Consider the following 22,628-nt stretch of genomic DNA (forward strand, 5'->3'; position numbering starts at 1 on the left):
CATGAAAGGTTTGCTTAAAGGTCCCATATTATGCAAAATTCACTTTTTAATGGTTTTGGAACAGTCATACTGGTCCCCCCGCATGTGTAGGAGACCCGTAAGTGTGAAACTCTTTCAGGCGCTCTCTCTCCCCCCTGCTCCACCTCTAGGGAAGTAAGCGCTGAATTGAGCGAGTTTGAAAGCCTGTACGTTAAGACGTCATAAGGGACAATAACCACTCCCCACAGAGCGATGGACCCGCTTACCGGCTCTCAAAGCCCGCCCTCTAAAAATCACCTAGCGCCCAGTGTTTATCCTTTTCGGCAACCCTCGTTAGCGGACATGGCTAAGCGACAGAAGCACTGTTCTGTTTGTGGCTGCATAAATGAACACGAAAACGTTTTTTTACTTCCATCCACTGAACCCACGAGGACTGAGTGGATTAATTTTATTTTTGGAGGAAATGTACCCGGAAAACTTCCAAAGGTTTTGCATGTCTGTGGCCAGCATTTCAAAGAGGACTGTTTCCACAACATGGGGGCATGGAAAGCAGGCTTCGCCAACCGTTTGAAGCTGAAGCCAGGTTCAATACCAACTGTCCGTGACACAGCTGGAGAGGTAAGAGCTGGCAGTTATTTTATCGTTTCGGCCTTATTAGTCTGATAGCTTGAAAATATATTAGCACTGTTGTAAATGTAGCCAAGTCACTGTTTCTACTGTTTGTATCCGGTGCCATTGTGCATCAGATTGATGAGCGTAGCTAGCTGTGTTCTCCGTGCGTCGCGGTTTGGGTCGGTAATGGGGGCTTCAGGAATGGGTTCCGGTGTTCCGGCGTTTGTTTATCCTTCACTACGCTGTAATCAGCGTCTAGTAACCGCTAAGACCTAACCTGTCAATCACCTCATGACGGGCGATGCGATGGGCGGAGCCAACAGCTGAGCTGCTCCACCAGGGTTCCGCCCACCATAAACGGCACATTTCTGAAGCTGCTAAAAAGAGGGAGGTGAAGAGAAGCCGCTGCACTCAAACTGAGGGTCGATTTGTCCATACCATGGCGGAAATATTTCATTTAGATATTAATGAATGGTCTCAGATTGGGAATAAAGTGTATAATATGGGACCTTTAAGCGTCTCCCTCTGGACACGAGGTAGCTGATTTTCCTGAAATCTGCATCTGTCAAAGAGGATCACAGCAAAAGTCAACTTTTACAAGTAAATGCTTCAATAGGCCACTGAGGTGTTTGGAGGTATGCTAATGACCTCCATAAGCTGCTTCTCACAGCTGCTGCTCCACTCTGTGATGATAAGTGGGACAAATTAACGAACCAAGCTACAATAATACAGTTTAACGACATGCAAGTTAACCCAACCAGTCGTTCTGCAGTGTAAACAAGCTCCAGCTCAGGCCACACCGACCAGAAACTCTGCTGTAAATTCTGCTGCCCATATTCTAGTTAGCTGTGAAAACCTGTTAGTGTTGATTTGCCTCAGACACCAGGAGCATTACTGTGGTTATTTACTGGCCCGTCTCTTCCCTGGAGAGGTGACATACTTGTGTCTGGACACAGTGTGCTACCAATCAATCCTTCAAGCCTCGGATGCCCACAGAGACGGCTTTTTTTAGGCTTTTAAGGAAATGAACGGTTTCCAAGGCTTAACCAAGCCTCACAGAGGTGGAGATTCCAGGTCAACATTGGTGGCGAGGGACAGGTGGCCTGCATGCATGTTTTTCTACGCTAACTTCTCTGAATCGGCTGAAACATGACACGTTCTTTACTCTGTTAGAAGGAGAACCAAGTTTGTCTCTGAAGGGTCAGAGGTGAATTTTATTTACGGGGCAAAACAATATGTTTAATTGCCCCCGCTGAGATGGAATCCATTTGTTTCCTTTTCTTCCTTACTGTTTACCAAATAAGGATTCATCCATCTGACTTGTTGTTGTTGTGGAGACATGAGTAACTTCCCACATCTCTGAAGCTGACTCAGTTTGGGGAAGTTTTCTGTTTGACTGCGAGGGGTGGTGCTTGATTCGCTCCACACTGACAGGGTGGAGTAAACACTGGTTTTTAACTTAACCCCTCCATTCGTTCCCCCTCCCCAGTGTGTTTACCAGACGCCTCCTTGCTTCACTTTCTCGCTCTCTGCATGGTCGCCCTAACAACCACTTCAGCTCGGCGCTTCTTCTAATCGCTGTGGCAACTGTTACAGAGCAGGGTCTCCATGGCAACACCCTGTCCCGATTCTTTCATCAAGGATGGAGGAGGGTTTGAATGCTGCAAATACAAAGAGTGAATGGACAGTTGACATGCACATATATACGCACACACACTCGGCATAAAAACTAAACCACCCTTTTCTCACATACAGCTTCTACTGTAGTTTTTTATGCTAAAAATGACAGTGAAAGTATTTTATTTGTACAAAACCTTTCATACATCAAAAACAGATCATACTGAGTTAGAATAAATGAAAATTGTGCTATTTTAAAATTTATTAAGGTTGAGCATCATCACTTAACCCTCGGGTGTCAGTTTACTTTTTACTACCCTCTTAAAGTCATTAAGGACAAAAATGTCCAACTTCCAAAAAACTGCAATAAAATTTAAACAGATATATATTCACTTTATTTCTGCATAAATAATTCAAACAACATCAAAACTGATCAAAACTACCAGAAATTCAAAGCGTTCAAGGATTTTAACCCCTTAAATGTCAGCTTGATATTTTCCATAAAATACTTTTTATGGCTGGTGGCTGGCTTTTTTTTTTTTTTTTTTAAATCTGTCATGGACATGTTAATGATTATGCAAAAGATTTACTTTGATGCATCATTAGTTTTTGTGGTGCATGAAATTTAAAATTTACTACCCTCTTGAGTCATTAAGGACAAAAATGTCCACTTCAAAAATCTGCTATAAAAGCTTAGCAGATCGATATTGTTTTTCTTCTTCTTTGGGTTAAATCTATTCATCAACATTAGTCCAGATCAAATACTTAATGACTATTGGGATTTTAACCCTTTCAATGTCAGATTGATTACATAGTGTGAATTCAGATAAGGGTTCTGGGATGGTATAATGGTAGGGGGTCCAATCTGGGTTCTGTGATGGTATGGGGTTGGATCAGGGTTCTGTGATGGTATGGGGTTGGATCAGGGTTCTGTGATGGTATGGGGTCGGATCAGGGTTCTGTGATGGTATGATGGTAGGGGGTCCAATGTGGGTTCTGTGATGGTATGGGGTTGGATCAGGGTTCTGTGATGGTAGGGGGTCGGATCAGGGTTCTGTGATGGTATGGGGTCGGATCAGGGTTCTGTGATGGTATGATGGTAGGGGGTCCAATGTGGGTTCTGTGATGGTATGGGGTTGGATCAGGGTTCTGTGTTGGTATGGGGTCGGATCAGGGTTCTGTGATGGTATGATGGTAGGGGGTCCAATCTGGGTTCTGTGATGGTATGGGGTTGGATCAGGGTTCTGTGATGGTATGGGTTGGATCAGGGTTCTATGATGGTATGGGGTTGGATCAGGGTTCTGTGATGGTTAGGGTTGGCTCAGGGTTCTGTGATGGTATGATGGTATGGGGTTGGATCAGGATTCTGCGATGGAATGGGGTTGGATCAGGTTTCTGTGATGGTATGGGGGTCGGTTCAGTATTCTGTGATGGTATGGGGATGGATCAGGGTTCTGTGATGGTATGATGGTATGGGGTTGGATCAGGATTCTGTGATGGTATGATGGTATGGGGTTGGATCAGGATTCTGTGATGGTATGGGGTTGGATCAGGGTTCTGTGATGGTATGGGGTTGGATCAGGGTTCTGTGATGGTATGGGGGTCGGTTCAGTATTCTGTGATGGTATAGGGTTGGATCAGTAGTCTGTGATGGTATAGGGTTGGATCAGGATTCTGTGATGGTATGGGGTTGGATCAGGGTTCTATGATGGTATGGGGTTGGATCAGGGTTCTGTGATGGTATGGGGTTGGATCAGGATTCTGTGATGGTATGGTGTTGGATCAGGGTTCTATGATGGTATGGGGTTGGATCAGGGTTCTATGATGGTATGGGGTTGGATCAGGGTTTTGTGATGGTATGATGGTATGGGGTTGGATCAGGGTTCTGTGATGGTATGGGGTTGGATCAGGGTTCTGTGATGGTATGGGGTTGGATCAGGGTTCTGTGATGGTATGGGGTTGGATCAGGGTTTTGTGATGGTATTGGGTTGGATCAGGGTTCTGTGATGGTATGATGGTATGGGGTTGGATCAGGGTTCTGTGATGGTATGGGGTTGGATCAGGGTTCTGTGATGGTATGGGGTTGGATCAGGGGTTATATAATGAATGTTTATATTAATGGGCCAAACAGTGACTTTGCACATGTGTGACTTTTCTGGATGCGTTGGGGGTGAAAATGAATATCTCCTTTTCTGACTCTAGCTGGCGGTGACTGAGGGTGGATTGGGAGTCAGTCGGAGGAGGGGCCAGGGCAGCACCCGCAGCTCATTGAGATTAAAAACAGTACATGCTTTAATGTTAGTTTCCAGAAGTCTCCAATATTACTAGAAAAGGTTTCTAGATTTGTTGCTAGTTACTTTCTTACAAATAGTCACTAGAGGGTTCTGAATACTCGTTACATATAGCCGCAAAGTGGCTTACATGGCAACACTGGCGGCTTTCATCATTGAAAATGTGTTTCTCTGCTATAGTTTTCCCTTTAGTGTCATCCTCAGTTAATCAGTGTGTCTCAAACCGCGCCCTTACATGAGTGCACTGGAAGGTAGTGCGTAGTGCGCACTAAGCACTACCTTCTGTAGTAACACTATCGTGGGTAAGTCCTGATCCAAATTGACGTTTTGAACTTACCTGTAGTGACGTACCAGCTTAGCAGCACCGCTACGTTAATATGCTTTTTTTTTTCTTCCAAAATCCAAAATCACGTTAACATACGTGTTTGCATGTCATCATACATTATGCTGTTAAATGCCTTTTAAAAGGCCTCATTAGTGAAACAAAGAACCGTGGCCTCCACTGTATTAATCTATCTCAGTAGATAACAATAGAAACCATCAGCACACATTCATGTGTCTTTGCGTGTCTCCCCCATACCTGTTAGTATAAAGTGCAATTTAAAACAGTAAAAAAAAAAAGCTTTTAAATAAGCAAAGATATCTTCACTGAATTAAAGTACGTTACATTATACATCTGTTTTCATTGGTATTTACACTGATACGTTCACGTCTGCAACAGGAAACCGATTATACTAGAAACCATCATTTAAAATATAATATGCAGTAATGAAGACGCTAAAACTGGGATGCAGAAAACATTTTATTTAAACTTTTTATTAAAACATTTCTCTCTTGCCGCCTCCTCTTCTCCACAGCAGCGTCCTAGCCCGCAGGTGGTAAATGCCCCAGTGCCACTGCTGGCTCGGTGGTTCGATGCCACAGGGACCTACGGTGAACACACAATGGCAGGTTATATAAAAGCAAACATTAGTATGTACTTTATGGGTACTTTGCAGATGCTTATCTAAAGTGATGTACAATCAGCTACGGCTTAGTCAGCATTACCATGGAAACGGGCCGGTTTTCTAAACCAGCGGCGTTTCCTAATCAGTTTTCAGATTAACAATCATGAATAAACATACGGAACCTATAGCATTAAGGCTGCACGGTGGTGTGGTGGTTAGTACCGCAGCCTCACAGCAAGAAGGCCGCTGGTTCGCGCCCCGGCTGGGGGGAGGTTCGAACCTGGGGGGTGGTGGCCTTTCTGTGTGGAGTTTGCATGTTCTCCCCATGTATGCGTGGGTTTTCTCCGGGTTCTCCGGCTTCTTCCCACCATCCAAAGACATGCATGATAGGTTAATTGGTTATTCTAAATTCTCCCTAGGAGTGAGTGTGTGTGTGTGTGAATGGTTGTTTGTCTATCTGTGTTGGCCCTGCGACAGACTGGTGACCTGTCCATGGTGTACCTGTCCCTCACCTGCTAAAATGCTGGGATAGCATATGGAATAAGCGGTCAAGATAATGAATGTATGAAACTACAGCATTAATCATTTTTAACACTTATAGCCCATCTACATCCGCAAAATCTGCTATAAAACTGCTAACATTTACGTTGCTAGCTCTACTGCAGCCTCCAACAAATGATCAGATCCACAACTGTCATCAGGGATAGAAGAGATAAGAAGCATGCTGCAGTTTATATTAGAATTTTTATCAAATATCTTCATACTTACATCAGTAGAAAATACCCTCCGCCTGCATCGGTACCGCTGAGTCGGTGGCTGCCAGCTTTGAAAAACTGGTTGAAAGTCCCTCCCCTTCTGCTACGTCAGCAAGATGGCGTCTGTTTAGTGCGTGTAGTGTCCATCGTTTCGTACAAGATTTTTGGCCGAGTTTAGGGCAGCATCCGGGTACTTTACTGAAATTTCTGTGTCAGCGCACTAAGCACTTAAATGTAGTGTTCGAAGTATAGAAGTGTGCGGTTTGGGACACACCCAATGTGTTTACACATTTCCTAAGCTTGTCAGTAATTCTGCGTCATGCTAGCAGCATTTCAGTGAAATGCTAGCCTCTGCTTTCCCCTTTGGACCAAGATCTCCTCAAAGTGTCTCATGAATTGTTGCCTTCTACTTGTGGTTCATTAGATCTAATTTAAGAAATAAACGGCCCTTGGGACAGGAGGCTGGAAAAACAGGACGTCTCACTCTGACTAGATGACGTGATCTTCTGGAGAAAACATTAAACAATTCCAGCTTGTTGTTTCTGAACAACAGATTTCCCTTCCTGGTCCGAAAACAGTTGCTCTCCAAATGCCTCGTGGTTCTATCACTAGCAGTACCGAAAGGTTATCTAGTACAATGATTCCCAACCCTGGCCCTCAAGACACACTATCCTGCAGGTCTTACCATAGCTGACAGACTCTTAATAGTCTTTCATCTGTTTCAGCTGCACTATCTTCCTTTTAAAAGAGTTCCATGCTGGATATTTAATCTAGCAGGAATTTGATGTGGAGTTTGCTCCATGGCCGCCTCTGTACATTACTTTCTCCTCTCACTTCTTTCACTGTTAGAATATTTAAGTTGTTAGTTTGTGTGGTGGGGAAAATAGCTGATAAAACTATTCAGAGTTAAGTTTTTAAAAGAAAGGAGTTCATTCAAGAGATGATGAAATTAGTGTGACATTCTTACACGTTTTAGTTTTTTTCCACACCCGGGAGCAGGTGGAGGTTTCACACTCTCACACACTGCTGCACCTTTTAAATCACGTGTTCATGTAAAAATTGTGGGTCACTGCATGATTCTGCAGCTCTGCACAGCACATGTCGGGTTGCTGTTAGTGCACGTTGTTGTGTAGTTCATTTAGCAGATATTTTAAAAACACATCTCATTCTCATGATCAAAGAAACTTTGAAGGTATTAGATGGTTATTTATTTAGTTATTAGATGTTTTTTCTTGTTTGCTGTGGTCAGTGATTTTCTCCAAACGTGTACATCTGGTTTGTGCAAAGGACATCAGTCCTCATTTCTCACATCCTACCTACTTTTACTTTATTTCTAAACTTTTTACTAAGGCTGTGGTATTCATGTGGTCTTTAATAATCTAAATTTACTACAGTGACTTTTTACAATGATTCACTTTTATAGGAGATGGAGGTTATCCCTGTTCACCTGGTTAATAACACCACTGACCAACCTTCAGCCTTGCTCCATCATCACCCCATCTTTAAAGCATGCTGGATGTGTTTGGACTCAGCAGGAGTTCATTTGCTTTACAAATTGCTAACTTATGTAAGCAGAAATTCATGCTACGGTGTACCACTCTCCTCTTTAGCCACTACATGACGTTTTGATGTGTTCATGGGACCATTTGTACATAAAGCTGCTTTTATTTGATTTAAATTTCATTGTGTGATTATTTATTCACACATTTACACACATATTTATTTAGTTATGTTTATTTTTGCTCACGTCTGTCTCACCTCTGTCTGTCTCTGCACATGGCCCGTCGGTTTCTTGACCTTTTAAGGACATTTTTGTGCATTTACCTGGAAAATTTAGCCAACTGGCATGTCATTTTAATAAGATTGGTCATTTCCAGGAAAGATACCAACAATTTTATGATCTATGAGCATGTACATAAATGTGATGGAGGGTTTTTGTAAAAACTTCTTAAGAGCAAATTTAAGAAGATATTGGTGAATGAGGTCTGTGGTTCCAGAAGCCTTGTTGTTCGTACAGATGCAGCTTTGCAAATCTAAGCTATGCTGCCATGTTGTTTTTAGAGAGAAGAGGCTTTCTCCTGCAACCCTTCCAAGCGAGCCATACTGGTTCAGTCTTTTTCTCACTAGACTGTCATGAACTTTAACATTTAACATGCTAACTGAGGCCTGGAGAGTCTGAAATGTAGCTCTTGGGGATTTTTTGTTAGCTTCTCTCTGCATTGCATATATTTTTCCTAGTCTGGTTTGGCCTGCTCTCTTATTATTTTGCATGACTTGTAAGCTGTTGTTTTATTTCTGTGCTGTTTTTGTGTGTTCCTCCATTTGCATTTATGATTTTTTTTGCAGTGCAGTATTCTGCCTGCTGATGCTTAGTTGATTTGCAGCACAAATGCACTGAAATAAACGATGATGTCCTCATAGTCTGCAGCACTGTCGTCTATTTGCATCTTCTTTAGTCAGAGTTGATTGCATTTAGCTCTTCCAGCCGCTGTAAAGTGATATAATAACGCACACCTCCAGGTGTTGTTGTGTTTTTTCCCACCTTCATACTGCGGCCAGCATGACAACAAGCAAGGTAACAGTGAATTTTATGGGATATTAAAAATGTCTTCCCAGTCAGAAGTCAGCAGCCACGCTCCGGCTGCGACGCCAGTGACAGGCATCCAAACAGAGCGTGATGGGCGTCTTGAAGCCCCACAGGGATGACACTCTGACACTTTACTCTTACATCTGACACATCAGCTTCACGCCACGCTGACACTCCTGCTCTGCATCCCCTCTGACATGCACACACTCTACTCCCTCCACTTCTCTCCGCCTCGCAGACACACACACTAAAACACATACTCCATGCATGCAGAAATGCCTCCTGACACTCATGGGCATCCTCTTGAGCATGTTCACTCATGCTTAGTGCGTAGATATACATACGTAAGGGATTTATTCAGCCCACATTTGCATATGCATACTCTTGAGCGTACACACACACACACACACACACATACACACTCCAACACAAGGATTTGCAGGCACCCCCAGATTTAAGCAGACAGATAGTCAGAGGCTGTTGAGTGTAAAAAGAGACTCCCTGTCCATCTGCCCATCTTTGAACCCGTCTCACTGAGGAATTCTTCTGGTGTAAAGCTACACAGGCATGAATAATTTGGTGGTTAATACACACATACACACCAACACACTTCCTTTAACCCCTAAAGCCCCAGGCTATTCTTCCTTTGCATTTCCACTTGAAAAAAAAAGTCAACTAATCCAGTCAGGAACAGCTTCGCAATGCAAAGGGCGAAGTGAATAACCTTGGGCTCTGTGGGGATGAGACATGGGAGGGAATTATGAAATTTAAAAAATGACTAACATCTTTAATTCTGCCTCATCCAAACTCTGGATTATAGATGAATAATAATGTTTAATGTTGATTTGTGATACTGATGCTGCTAAAATTCTTACTTATTTAATCTGCACTTTCCTGTTATTATCAGCTTTACTATGTGTACTCTTGGACGTATCCTTATACGTGGACTTATCTATTTATTTTATGGGCTGTAGTATTCAATACATCTGATTTCCTATACAGAAACAGTAATTACAAAAAACTATTTATTTAAATAAACCTTTAAAATCTTTTCCAAAATCAAACACATTCTTATACAAAAACAATTAAAGGAGAATTTATACTTGCTGGACTAGACCATACAAACAGTATCTAGTGCCTACTGTACAAGCCTGTGGGGCCAGTCTATGATCTGGGATTTATGCAGCTGGTCCGGTCTAGGTTCAACAACATTATGTGTCCAAAGAATGAGGTCAGCTGACTACCTGAATATACTGAATGAGCAGGTTATTCCATCTTCCCTGATGGTGCAGCCATATTCCAAGATGACAATGCCAGGATTCATGGGGATCCGATTGTGAAAGAGTGGTTCAGGGAACAGGAGACATCATTTTCACACATGGATTGGCCACCACAGAGTCCAGACCTGAACCCCATGGAGAATCTCTGGGATGTGCTGGAGAAGGCTTTGTGCAGTTATCGGGCTCTTCATCATCAGTACAAGATCTGGGAGAAAAAATAATTCAACACTGGATGGAAATAAATCTTGTGACACTGCAGAAGCTTCTAGAAACAATGCCACAGCGAAGCTGCTGGAATCAAAGCCTAAAGTGTGTGACCTTTTTTTTGTGGTGACAGGCAGATTATTTTACACAAGTAAGTCTCTACAGAATAAGACTGAAACAAAGGAACTGGTGTTGGAAGTGTAATGCAGAGGGAGGAACTATCTTACACTCTGTGGGAATGCTCTTTTGTTTCTTTCTGGAAAGAGGTCAATGGAAAACTGGGGGAATGGCTTGTAAAATCTCTACCAGCATCCCCAACTCTACATACTGGGAGACAGATTATCAGGAATAATAAAAGCAGAATTTGAACTGGATCTGACAGTCTTCATCACAATCATTCTTCACCAGAGGAAGAGTCAGACTCCACCAGAATTTACTGAATGGCTGAAGCTGATAACAGATATTGCCAGTTTGACTGGGTCTGGGGTCATTTTCTGAATGATGTAAGAAGGAAATAGGTGCCTTTAACATGTGTGGGGAGGAAGACTTGCATTTTGTATTATTTGTATGCTGAGTTGTGCATATGAATAATTTTATTTCATTTAACATGCTTGAACTGTTATAAGTTTAATAATAAAATCTCAAATTAATGGGAAGTTGTAACTGAAGTAATTTATTCATGGAGCCTTCAAGGTGGAAATGAACAGCAAGTAGCTGGAAATATAATTAATGTATTCAGCAGTGATGGTGTAAACAGCTGAAAATGTGTTGTTCATGTCGGATAAACCTTCTTCCTGATCCGAAGCCCTGACGAGCTGCACGCTGCTAGCTGACAGCATACATATGAAATCTTTAATGTCTGAATCTGTTTATGCGATTGCTGCATTTTGTGGCAGAGATGTTCAGCTGTGGTGCTGAACATCGCAGAGCATGTGCAAGGTTGGCACAGAGGTTATGGAAAGACTGCATGTGGATGAAGTGCATCAAACTGAGGAACGCTGGTTGTTGCATGGCAAAGTGGCTGCTTAAGTGTATGATAGAGCTTTTTTAACATTGAAACATCATTGCTCTTGCATATTTGGGAACAAAAACAACAACATTGACCTGTTTGTATGATTAGAAGCCTTATTTATTCATACTGTTGCACTGATTCATGCTGCATGTGACTGAAAACGGTGGAATCAGACCTACGGAGAGAAGTTCAAGCCCTCCTGTCAACATAGCCAACCAGAGAGCCAACTCATATAGTGGCCTTTAACCTTGGCTCTGTTCTGCATGAAGCTTTACTTTGTCACACACACACAAAGACACACACACACTTTTAAACCAACAGAGGCGGACCTGCCCTGCAAAATCTTTGCTATGTATTTGCTATATGGGGTTCAAAAGAGCCCGTCTGGAGAAGCATATTGGCAGCTTTAAGGTTTCTTTATGCCCAGCTGGTGCTCATGCATTTTAAAGCATGTAGCGAGGTTTTCCCAAGGTCACGTAAAGCTTGGTTTGTTTTCAACAAGGCCACAGAATCAGAAATGTAGTGGATGGTAGTGAAATATTAAAAGTTTTGCTCCGCTTCATCAAATTAAGAAAAACTTTGCTGATTTGGGCATCTTGCTTTGTGAAGGTATGTTCAGTCTCACTGAGGACGTCATGATTACAGACTGTTAAATTATTATTTATTTATTTATTTATTTATTTGGATTAATGGATTTCCCAAAACTGTAAATGTGTAAAATCACATCAAGTTTTATTTATTTATCTTTAGAAACCAACATAATTAAATAATCCAGAAACAAAGTAAAGTAACTATAAATCTCTGCTCTGTAAAGAATAAATAGATCCTTCATATTGACTCTGGATTCCCTCAGAGAACACAGTTCCGGCTACAGGACCACTACCTGGACTGAGGAGGCATCTTTCTGGAAACTACATTATAAAATGCTTTTGAACGTTTCTTTAGAAAACCCAGGGACAACGTCCAGCTAGCTTTGACTTCCAGCTGCTGTTTGACACATAAATAATCCTGAAACAGTGGAAATAAAGAAACTAGACCACATATCTGGAATCAAATACGCTTTCTGCTACAGACCAGCAAACACACTGTTTGCTCACACTGAGTCGGTTACGTCTGACAGAGAAAATCTCTGATAAAAAAAGACGTAATTTTTTCATCCACATGATGCAGAGCTTACTGAACTCTGCTGAACACGTCCCTGTAAGTCCAACACGAGTAGCAGGATAACATTTAATCTCGGGTTACGTTGGATAAACATTAGCATCATTTAACCAAACAAGCTTTTACCTTTAGAGTAAAAAGCTGCTGGTTATCCTGCAGGCAGATGTGTGTCTTCCGACTTTTTCATGTCATATCTTTACAGGCTGGTGAGCTGTCCAATAACACCTTGGTCTTTTTTTTTATGGAAAAAGAAACGACAAGGATGATTTAGTCTGTTTGTTGGAGGGAATAACACTTCCTCTATCGCACTTTCCCACTGAGGCAGCCTCTTCTGCAGCTCACACTTAGCCAAACAAACCTACACAAGCAGCAGCACGTCGCTGTTGCGCAACTTTGTGTACGTTCTGTGCACAAGTTGCACTGATCTGCCATCATGCTTCAGATATTATTCTTTATGGAAAGTAACCACATGGAAGGATCTAGCCACAGACCAAAAGAAAGATGTTACACACTTTTTTTATTATGAAGATGGTCCTGTTTGTTCCAGATCTTAAAACACAAAGTTTTTGTTTATTCCTAAGATAAAGTTCAGTGAATTGCTCCCTTTAATGTCTGCCCTTATAAACGGTTTACATCAGCAAACAGTGAAATTAAATCTACTTCTCAAACTGATGTAAATGTCCCTCGGTGCTCTTACTGCATAGTTGAGAATGAGCTGCAAAATGAAGATGGATTAAAAAGATTTTCCTCTCTAAATAACAAACTTGTTGCTGTTTTACATCATTTTTGTCTACAAGTTACTGGTCTGTGGTATTTAAGTATTTTATGTACGTTTTACTAGTTTTTAGTAGCGATCGACCTCAGAGCTTCTTGTCTGAATAAAACATAAATAGCACAGATTAATCTGGGGCTTGTTATAAAGACTTTACAGTCTTTCTGTGTCATTTGTTTTCATGTGGGGAAACAGGAAGGTCCTCGTTGCTTTTTCCTCTGTTAAGCCACCCTGATTGCAGAGGTTGTTACCGGTAAAGATGATCCTTAGTGTAGACAATAATCTGAGCCTCTGCTCTTTGTGCTCATACAGGTGCTGGGCCTCCAGCTGACCGGACCGTGGTGACCGAGGAGTACAGGTTCTTGTCTCAAAAGCTCTTTGCAGCCGTCTCCGTCTTTGCTGGTCTCGGCATTCTGCTCGGCATCGTCTGTCTGACCTTCAACATCTACAACGGCAACGTCCGGTGAGTGCAAATTCATCACAGCTGCATCAGTTTGTTTTTTTTACTTAAATCAGGGGTGTTCAACCTGTGGCTCTGGAGCAACAAGTGGCTCTCTGGACCTTCCACAATGGCTCTTAATACATGGCTAAAATGATTAAAAAAAAGAAAAATTAATGTTTTTAAATACAGATATAATAACAAAATACCAGTAATATATATATTTTTTGGTTGGAAACTACAGCTTTTTTTTTCAACAAATATCTACATCCTATAGAAGAAAGTCTGTCTACTGGAAAAGTTTTATGTTTTTCTTTATCTTAAAACCTAAAAATAACTAAATAAGCTGCTTCCTTCTAATATTTAACAGAAAAAATACAGTCAGCATGGACTTCAGATTGTAAGGTATACATTAAACTGAACGGGACTCCAGAGCAGGCGGAGGTTCTAGTCATCAGAGAGATAACAGAACTGGAAAAATACCAGTGAGAACCTTCAACATGAAACTGGTTATCTAACCAGTCGGGATGGTGGGCTGTAAAGGGTTTATTGTGTATGATGAATGACAGAATGATTACAACCAACACAGCTACAGAGCTTAGTATAATTGATATTATGGAAAATGATTTGCGTTTTAAAGGATTTGAATACACAGACCAAACGGTGCAGAAAATGACACTGATTCTGAAAACAGTTTTTTTTTTACAATATAAAACATGATTGTCAGTACTTTAATGGTGACCAAGTAAAAAATATTCCTGAACAAACACTATCAATAATACATTTCAATAGTAGAAGTCTTACTACAAATTTTCTTTTTAAAAATCCAGAACTGTTTGCAACAATATTGTACAAACTTTTCTGCTGCTGCATTTTCTGAAATATGTTTAAATGAGGATCAAGTTAACATGGTGCAAATGAGGGGTGATGATCCGTATACCACCAACAGATGGTTTGTTACTGCGAAAATAAAAATACAAAAAACATCATTATAAGTTGTGTTTAAAGGGCTCCGGGTACAAACATTGAAATATTTAAAAAGAAACTGTCTGAAACATTCAGTTCAATCAGTAATAAGTTATTTTTCATTTGTGGAGACTTCAATATCGATCTTCTAAATCCTCATGATCAAACACAAATAACCGAGTTTATTAATTCTATGTTTTGTATGGGACTGTACCTCCATAACGTGCCTTAGTAGGATAACTACACATTCTGCTACACTTATAGACAATATCTTCACAAACGTTACTGGCAGGAATAAAACAGCCGGTCTCATCATAAATGATGTGAGTGATCATCTGCCAATTTTTATTTCTGCAGATGTTGGCTTAAAACAAACAAACAGACTCAAAGTATTTTACTAGATCAGTAACAGAAACTTCTATAAACCAACTCAAAAATGATTTGGAAACTCAAGATTGGGGTAAAATTTATGTTGATAACATTGATAAAGCATATGAGGACTTTATATCTATATTATCCAGTTTATATAATAAAAACTGCCCTTTGTTGATTAAAATGGGTAAAACCAAACACAGACAAGCCTTGGTTGACCAATGGTCTAAAGAATGCTTGTAAAAAGAAAAATTCATTATATAAAAGGTTTATCAAAATAAGAACAATGGAGGCTGAAAACAAATACAAGAAATATAAAAACAAACTCACAAGTATATTAAGATATGAAACAAAGTACTACAGTAAATTATTAGAAAAAAACAAACAATATGAATAATACATAGAATGTGTTAAAAGAAATTATAACAAATGGTGGATCAAAAAAAAAAAAAAAAAAAAAAAAAAAAAAATATATATATATATATATATATATATATATATATATATATATATATAAGGGCTATCAAATGATTGGAAGCTTTAAATCAAATTAATCACCACTCGCGACTATGAATGAAATATTTTACTGGATCACCAGAACGAGCCGATGCTACAAACATTTACTGTTAACTGACCTTGTCTTGGGTAAACGTCAGATGTCCAATGGTCAGTAAATGCAGCATCTCTACCATGTTCTAGATCATAATTCAGAATTCATACATCATCATCTCACCAACCGTCTCCATGGCGATAATTTCTGTCCTAAAACCAGCAGATGTGACGACTGAAGTTAAACATTGAAGAAGAAACTCTGATAAAACTGATGATCTGGATAAAAACAGATAATTTCCTTTTATCATTGAAGACATTGACATACATATGGAAATAGTCATATTTATCAAAGTTTTTATTAATTCATTTAATTGTGGTGGCATCGTCATCCTTCATCCGGATGGCTTTGATGTAAACAGGAACTGAGCATTTGAGCCATGAATGGAAGTAAATGGAAATGACGTGTTGTGTGAAGCTCCAGCTGCTCCACACGTGTTGATCATTCACTGTGTTCACACTCCAAGTGTGAATGCGAGTATTTGCAGAAAATGACACAGAACAAAAATAACTCTTTCCTCTTCTGACCGAGTGGTAACTGATGCTGCTGCTTTATGAATTTAGGGACTACAAATGTTGAAGTGTGGCTTCTTTTTCTTCTGAGATGTGTCTGGTTTTAGTATCACAGCTTAAACACAACCCACATGCAAACAGGTTCTCTTTAACAAATGCCTTTTGGATTTCTAAGCATAGCGCACATCTGTGAAGCAAACCGGGCGCATCTCTGTCTTTGTAGGGTTATATTTTCATCTTTCACTGAGGTCAAAGTAGTTTAAAGTCCCATAAGTCCACAAGCTTATCAGAGTTTTTTGTGCTGGCAAGTTTGGCTCCTTTGGGGACCTTTGGCTGGCTCCAGCGTGCTGGCAGGGCCCTCATCCAGCTACGATTACATAAGAAACACAGTTTCACCCAGGGCTGCTCTCTGCAGCCAAGACAGTACGAGTCAGATCAGATCAAATTTATTCAGTAAGCTCTTTTTATAAACAAGTTTGGCTGGTTGGTTCGATCCACTTTAAGAAGAACAAAAACAGTCTCAGAGGTGCAATCATTTACAGACTGAAATGTGAGAACTCAGGATGTCTCAGGAGCTTCAGTAAACATTTAACCTTTAAGTGATTTCACACCTGAGGTTCATTTGGAAGAAGAAGATGCTCATGACCACAGTGTTTTTCTTTATTCATGTATAAACCTAGAAATGATAAAACTGTATATTCATGCTGTGTTGTTTTGCAGGCAGGTTAAAATGAAAGAACAGAACAATAATATAACTCATATCTTGCAAGAACAGTCACTCTGAGGAACAAAACAGTTCATCCTCCAAAGGTAAACATACGGATTTACTCAATATAATAACAGACCCATGATATGTAACTCAATTACATGTTATTTTAAATGATTAAAATGTTAGATTTAGGTGTTCAAGAACAAACAGGTTTATACTTTAATGTGCTTGTGTTACTGCACAGTAAATAAGTGTGGTGGCCTCGAGGCAGCAGGTCAATGCGAAAACAAAATTTAAAAAACACATCAGTGCTGCAGGGTGAGTTGGAGCTGCAAAGTAAACCCCCGTCATGGCTGGAGGCACAGACGTTATGATGCAAACATTTAAATTAGGACTTTTCTGAAAACTTTATAATACTGATCTGGCGTCTGATGCCAGAGATGAGCTGAAGTCATCAGATAGGAATCTTTGTGCCGCTTTTCTTTTCTGATATTGTGTTTTGCTTAATTATCACAAAGCTTCTGTTTGAACCCTGAAATGCAGAACAGATTTTAACATAAATGACATTACCACGCTTTGATGCAGAGATTGTAGAGATAGAGGCGGAGAAAATGCAGATGGGAGGCAGATTAAGAACTTAAACAATCTGGAGAATAGATTTGCACAAATTAAGAAGTCATTTTAAATCTTCTGCACCTCTTAGACTTTGTATTTGTACAGTTAAATTCTTCTAACATCTTCTGTGGGGAAACCTAGAGATCACCACTTGTAGGAGAAGATCTCTATACACTAGCTGGCCAAGCATCCAATCACATGACAGCAACCCAGAGCATTTACTCGTGTAGACGTGGCCAAACGACTTGCTGAAGTTCGAACTGAGCATTAGAAGGAAGAAAAAAATGGGGTTTAAGCAGCTTTGAACATGTCTGCAGAACAGCTTCTCTGAACACACAACACGTCCACGTGAAGCAGAAGACACACCGGGTGCTTCCTGCCAGCTAAGAACAGGAAACTGAGGCTACAATTCACACACACTCACCAACACTGGACAATAGAAGATGGAGAAACGTTGCTGGTCTGATGAGTCTCCATTTCAGCTCCACATTCAGATGCTCGGCTCAGAATCTGCAGGAAACATCATGAAAACATGGATCCATCCTGCCTTGGATCAACGCTGCTGCTGCTGGTGTAATGGTGGGGGGAGATTTTCTTGGCCCACTTTGGGCCCCTTAGTACCAACGTGGCCTGGTTTAACCAGCACAGCCTACCTGAGTATTGTTGCTGACCATGTCCATCCCTTTATGACCACAGTGGAGCATCTTCTGATGCTACTTCCAGCAGGATAATGCACCATGTCACAAAGCTCAGATCATCTCCACCTGCTTTCTAGAACATGACGATGAGTTCACTGGACTCCAACGGCCTCCACAGCCACCAGATCTCAGTCCAGTAGAGCAGCTTTGGGATGTGGTGGAACGGGAGATTCTCATCATGGATGCAGCAACTGTGTGATGCTGTCATGTCAATATGGAGCAAAACCTCTCTGCTCTGATCAGGCTCCGCCCACAATTGGCTCTGCAGAAATCTGTAGTTTTATTGGATGTAAAGTTGGTGTTCGCCCCAGACTGCAGGGAGAGTCGTCGATACTCGCAGTTGTCCAAAAATAACAAACTCTAAAGTACTGTGAAGAAATAAAACTGCAGGTGAGTAATTAAAGATGCACAGAGCTGCTCCCAAAGGGGAAAAAAAAAAAAGTTTCACACGATTCACGTTAAAACAGGAAAGTTTTACTGTAAAAACATTAAATCTATGACATTATGACATGATAATTGTATAAACATGAAACATAAAACCCTGTAGGCCCATTCATGCTCGACGCAGAAGACGGATACGCAGACGGACAGACAATTTCGTCCGTCTTCTGCATCGGTTACGGGCGTAATTTGGTCCGTTTTCAGGGAGCTTACCTATCCCTTGCTTGACGCAGTGCTAAGCAGAATAGCTGACATGCAACCAGAGAAGAGAGGAACAGGAAGGAAACAAAACAAGCAGAAGAAGAATGAAAACGAGGACAGGTACTGAAATTGTGCCACCTTTTGTAAAAAGGATATGTGTTTAGGGTGTGTTGGGCGGTTCATACCGGTGCATCATTGCCGCCCAACGGTGTCTGAATCTGCTGTTGAACTCTGAAATTAGCACCGCCCACTAGTGGAGGAATTAACTTAACCATGGCAGCATCAAAGACGCGTGGAAGTATGAGGACAGCAAGGCAGTTTATTTGTACAGCACATTTCATCTACAGGACGATTCCAAGTGCTTTACATAAAACAAAGACATTACAGATGTTAAAAGATAGTAAAGGCAGCAACACATAGCAAGAATCACACTAAAATAATAAATTACATTAAAATGATTAAAAGCAAGATAAGTTAAAAAGTTACCGTACAGAATTCATACATAGATGCATGAGAAATGTTTTTAACCTGGATTTAAAAATGTCTGTATTTGGTGGAAGTTTAATCTCCACTGGCAGTTTGTTCCACTTGTTTGCAGCATGACAGCTAAATGCTGCTTTTATTTAAGTACGCAGCATAAAAGGTCTAACAGCTGTAAAAATGTGAATGAATCACATTATGAAGACACAGTGAAAACACCGCGAATTGTGTCTGGTTATGAGATTATTTTAAAAATTAAAACATGTGGCATTATAACCTGACAGTTTTATTATAAAACATGCTGTTGTTTGCATGAGCGCCTCCAGCAATAAAGTCAGTGTTACCTGGCGTCAGTGCGAGTCACGACGCTGGGACCGCATGGTAGCCATGAGGTGTACGCCGACACATCGCTAACAGCAAGTATGTCGCAGCCATGTGACGTAATGGCTGTAAAAACGTGAAACTTGTCACGTTATGACAGGACAGTTAAAAAATGCTTAAGCTGTAAGATTATTTTAACAATCACGGTTTTTTAGTTGTAAAACGTGAAACATATGACGTCATGATGGGATCATTTTATTGTAAAAACGTGAATGGTAACACCTCAACACAACATTTAAAAAAAAGAAGTGAAACATAATCTGATGACATATTGATGTTATAACTTGATTGTTTTATTGTAAAAACATGAAACTTGTCACGTTATGACATGAGAGGTTCTTTTGTGAAAATGTTATAATGTCATACACATCACTTTTTTTACAATAAATAATAAAAATTATAACGTGATAAAGTCCAATTTCTTATTTGTTCCCTTTGGTGGCATCTTTACGCTCCAGTAAAAGGCAGGATGTACGTAGGCAGTTAAAAGTTTTTTTAATTTAATTTCATTTTAGGGTTCACTCAACACCAGGTTACAGGTGGAGCAATGGAAGTGGCGTAGCTTTGTTTAACATCAGCATTTTGAGGTTTAGGATGATTAAGTGGTTTGTTCTCCGACTGTATGTCCTTAATGAGCATTAAAATGTTTTTCTCTGTGACTTTTTTACCTGAAATCATCCAGTTGCATCGCTGGCATGGACGACAGGATGTCACCGTCTGTCGGCACTAATTAGACTCATGCCTGGAAATCACACTTCAAAGGAGACGCCCTGGAGTTTTTCCATATTTAAGACCTTTTTCTCAGTGTGACGAATGACAACCAGGCCGTCTAAAACCAATAAATTAAAAACAACATTAGCAACAATTGATGGCTTTTCTGCAAACAACCAGCCCCTTTAACACCTGTTTACCTTCACATTCTGTGTCTGTTCCAGCTACATCCAGAACTCCCAGCCGTACCTGAACAACATGACGGCGGTGGGCTGCATGATGGCGCTGGCTGCAGTGTTCCCGCTGGGGATTGACCGTCACCACATAAACGAATCCCAGTTCCCCGTCGTCTGCCAGGTAACAGGAGGAAGAGACAGGCGGAGGGGGCGGGAGGGCGCAGAGGAGAGCCAGAGGGCAGGCTGAGGAGGTGTGGGCTGCACACAGTTTGCTCTGAAAATGTCTGCTTCCACTCATCCGAGGCCAGATTCATGGACTAGAGCAGCAGAAGTCATTTTCATTTTTTAAAAGTATTTAAGTTAAATCTCAAATGTCACACCAAAAAAGAAAAAAAAAACTTTTTATGAACCTTTGAGTCAATTTGGAAAGCTAAACCAAAAATAGCCTCAGTGCATTTTTAAATGAATTCTTAATCACTTTTATAATTAAAGTTGAATTAATGTAACTTAAGTAATTACAAATTTGATTGATTGAGAGCAGCCGGAAGGCTGAGCCACGACAGGAGGAAGATAAAATGAGAAACCAGACGTGCTGGAAGCTGAGCATCTAGATAACAAGCAAGCTAGATGTTTCATTATTTGTTTTACCAGGTAAGATGTACAAAAATATGCATAACTTCATTTTTAGATCACATGTAAAACATTTTTATCCTTTTCAGTGTGTTCATGTGGTGGTTTTCATACATGAGGAAACATGAGCGAAACAAGCATCAACGCGAGTAAAAAGCTCTTCGGTCCTTCGTCCTTTACTCTCACCGCTCTGTCTTAAAGGTCGATAGACGTCAGTCCTGCAGCCGAGACTCAGAGAAACAAATAAAACCTTCCTAATATTTCCACTGTGTTCCTGTCGGGGCTCCAAGCTCGTCCGTGTCATGTCCAGCTGATCTCACTCCCAGTTCCTCTTCAAGTCCACGTGGAGCTGATGTATCAGGAGACAGTAACCTGAAATCATCACCCCTTCCTTCTTATCATCATCATCATCTTCATAATCATCCTCATCTTTGTCTTCATCCTTATCATCCTCCTCACCATCCTCCTTCTCACTATCATTCTCATCATCATCATCATCGTCATCATTGTCCTTGCCTCATTCTCATTGTCCTAATCTTTATCCTCCTGATCCTCTTCATCATCCTGCACCTCATCATTGTCCATCCTTGTCTTCACCCTCATCACCATCAGCCTCATCATCCTCATCTTTATCTTCCTACTTTTCTTTATCAACCTGCTCCTCATCATTGTCCATCATTGTCATCCTCCTAATCATCCCCATCCCCCTCATCATCGTCCTCATCATCCTCCTCTTCATCAACATCGTCATCATCCTCTTTTCTGCATTCTCATTGTCCTCATCTTTATCCTCCTGATCCTCTTCATCATCCTGCTCCTCATCATTGTCCATCCTTGCCTTCATCCTCATCATCCTCCTCACCATCAGCCTCATCATCATCATCATCCACATCAGCTTCGTCATTCTTCTTGTCATCAACATTTGCCTAGTCTTCCTCATCCTCTTCTGTACTCATCATCTTCTTCATGCTCCTCATTATTATCCTTATCATCATCATCTTCATCAACATCATTCTCTTCACCAACCAAAATCCTCCTCATCCTCCTTGCCATCATCATTTTCTTAGTCATCTTCATCATCCTTATCCTCCTCTTCATTCTCATCATCCTCATAATCATCTTCATCCTCTTCATCATCGTCATCATCATCATCCTACTTCTGGTCATCCTCATCCACCACCATCTTCGTCCATGTCATCCACATCAACATCCTTGTCCTCATCTTTATCTTCATCACCATGTACATCTTCATCTTCCTCATCCTCATATGTAGAAGTATGAAGCTAACCACAGCTGTGTTTAGTTTATTATTTAGGATCCTCCTTAGCCACAGCAGATATTCTTCCTGGGATCCCTCAACATTTTTTTTAAAAATACAGTTAAAATAGCTTAATAGAAGCAAACCAACCGAGGCTTACACTGATAACGGTAAAAACATTTACTCAATATAAAATAATCTGCTCTGAAACA

At 40.7% G+C, this 22,628-nt stretch overlaps 1 protein-coding gene across 1 annotated transcript in view; it reads left to right on the top strand.

Moving 5' to 3' along the window:
* The window catches only part of gabbr1a (gamma-aminobutyric acid (GABA) B receptor, 1a), a 139,479-nt gene that overhangs the window by 93,082 nt on the left and 23,769 nt on the right, over positions 1-22,628 (top strand). Inside the window, exons 16-17 of the mRNA XM_041987908.1 lie at positions 13,530-13,680; positions 20,577-20,709. Of these exons, the coding sequence (XP_041843842.1) occupies positions 13,530-13,680; positions 20,577-20,709 (284 nt within the window). The remainder of the gene's footprint in view (positions 1-13,529; positions 13,681-20,576; positions 20,710-22,628) is intronic.

The sequence above is a fragment of the Melanotaenia boesemani genome, chromosome 6 (genome assembly GCF_017639745.1).
Source record: "Melanotaenia boesemani isolate fMelBoe1 chromosome 6, fMelBoe1.pri, whole genome shotgun sequence".
Lineage (NCBI taxonomy): Eukaryota > Metazoa > Chordata > Actinopteri > Atheriniformes > Melanotaeniidae > Melanotaenia > Melanotaenia boesemani.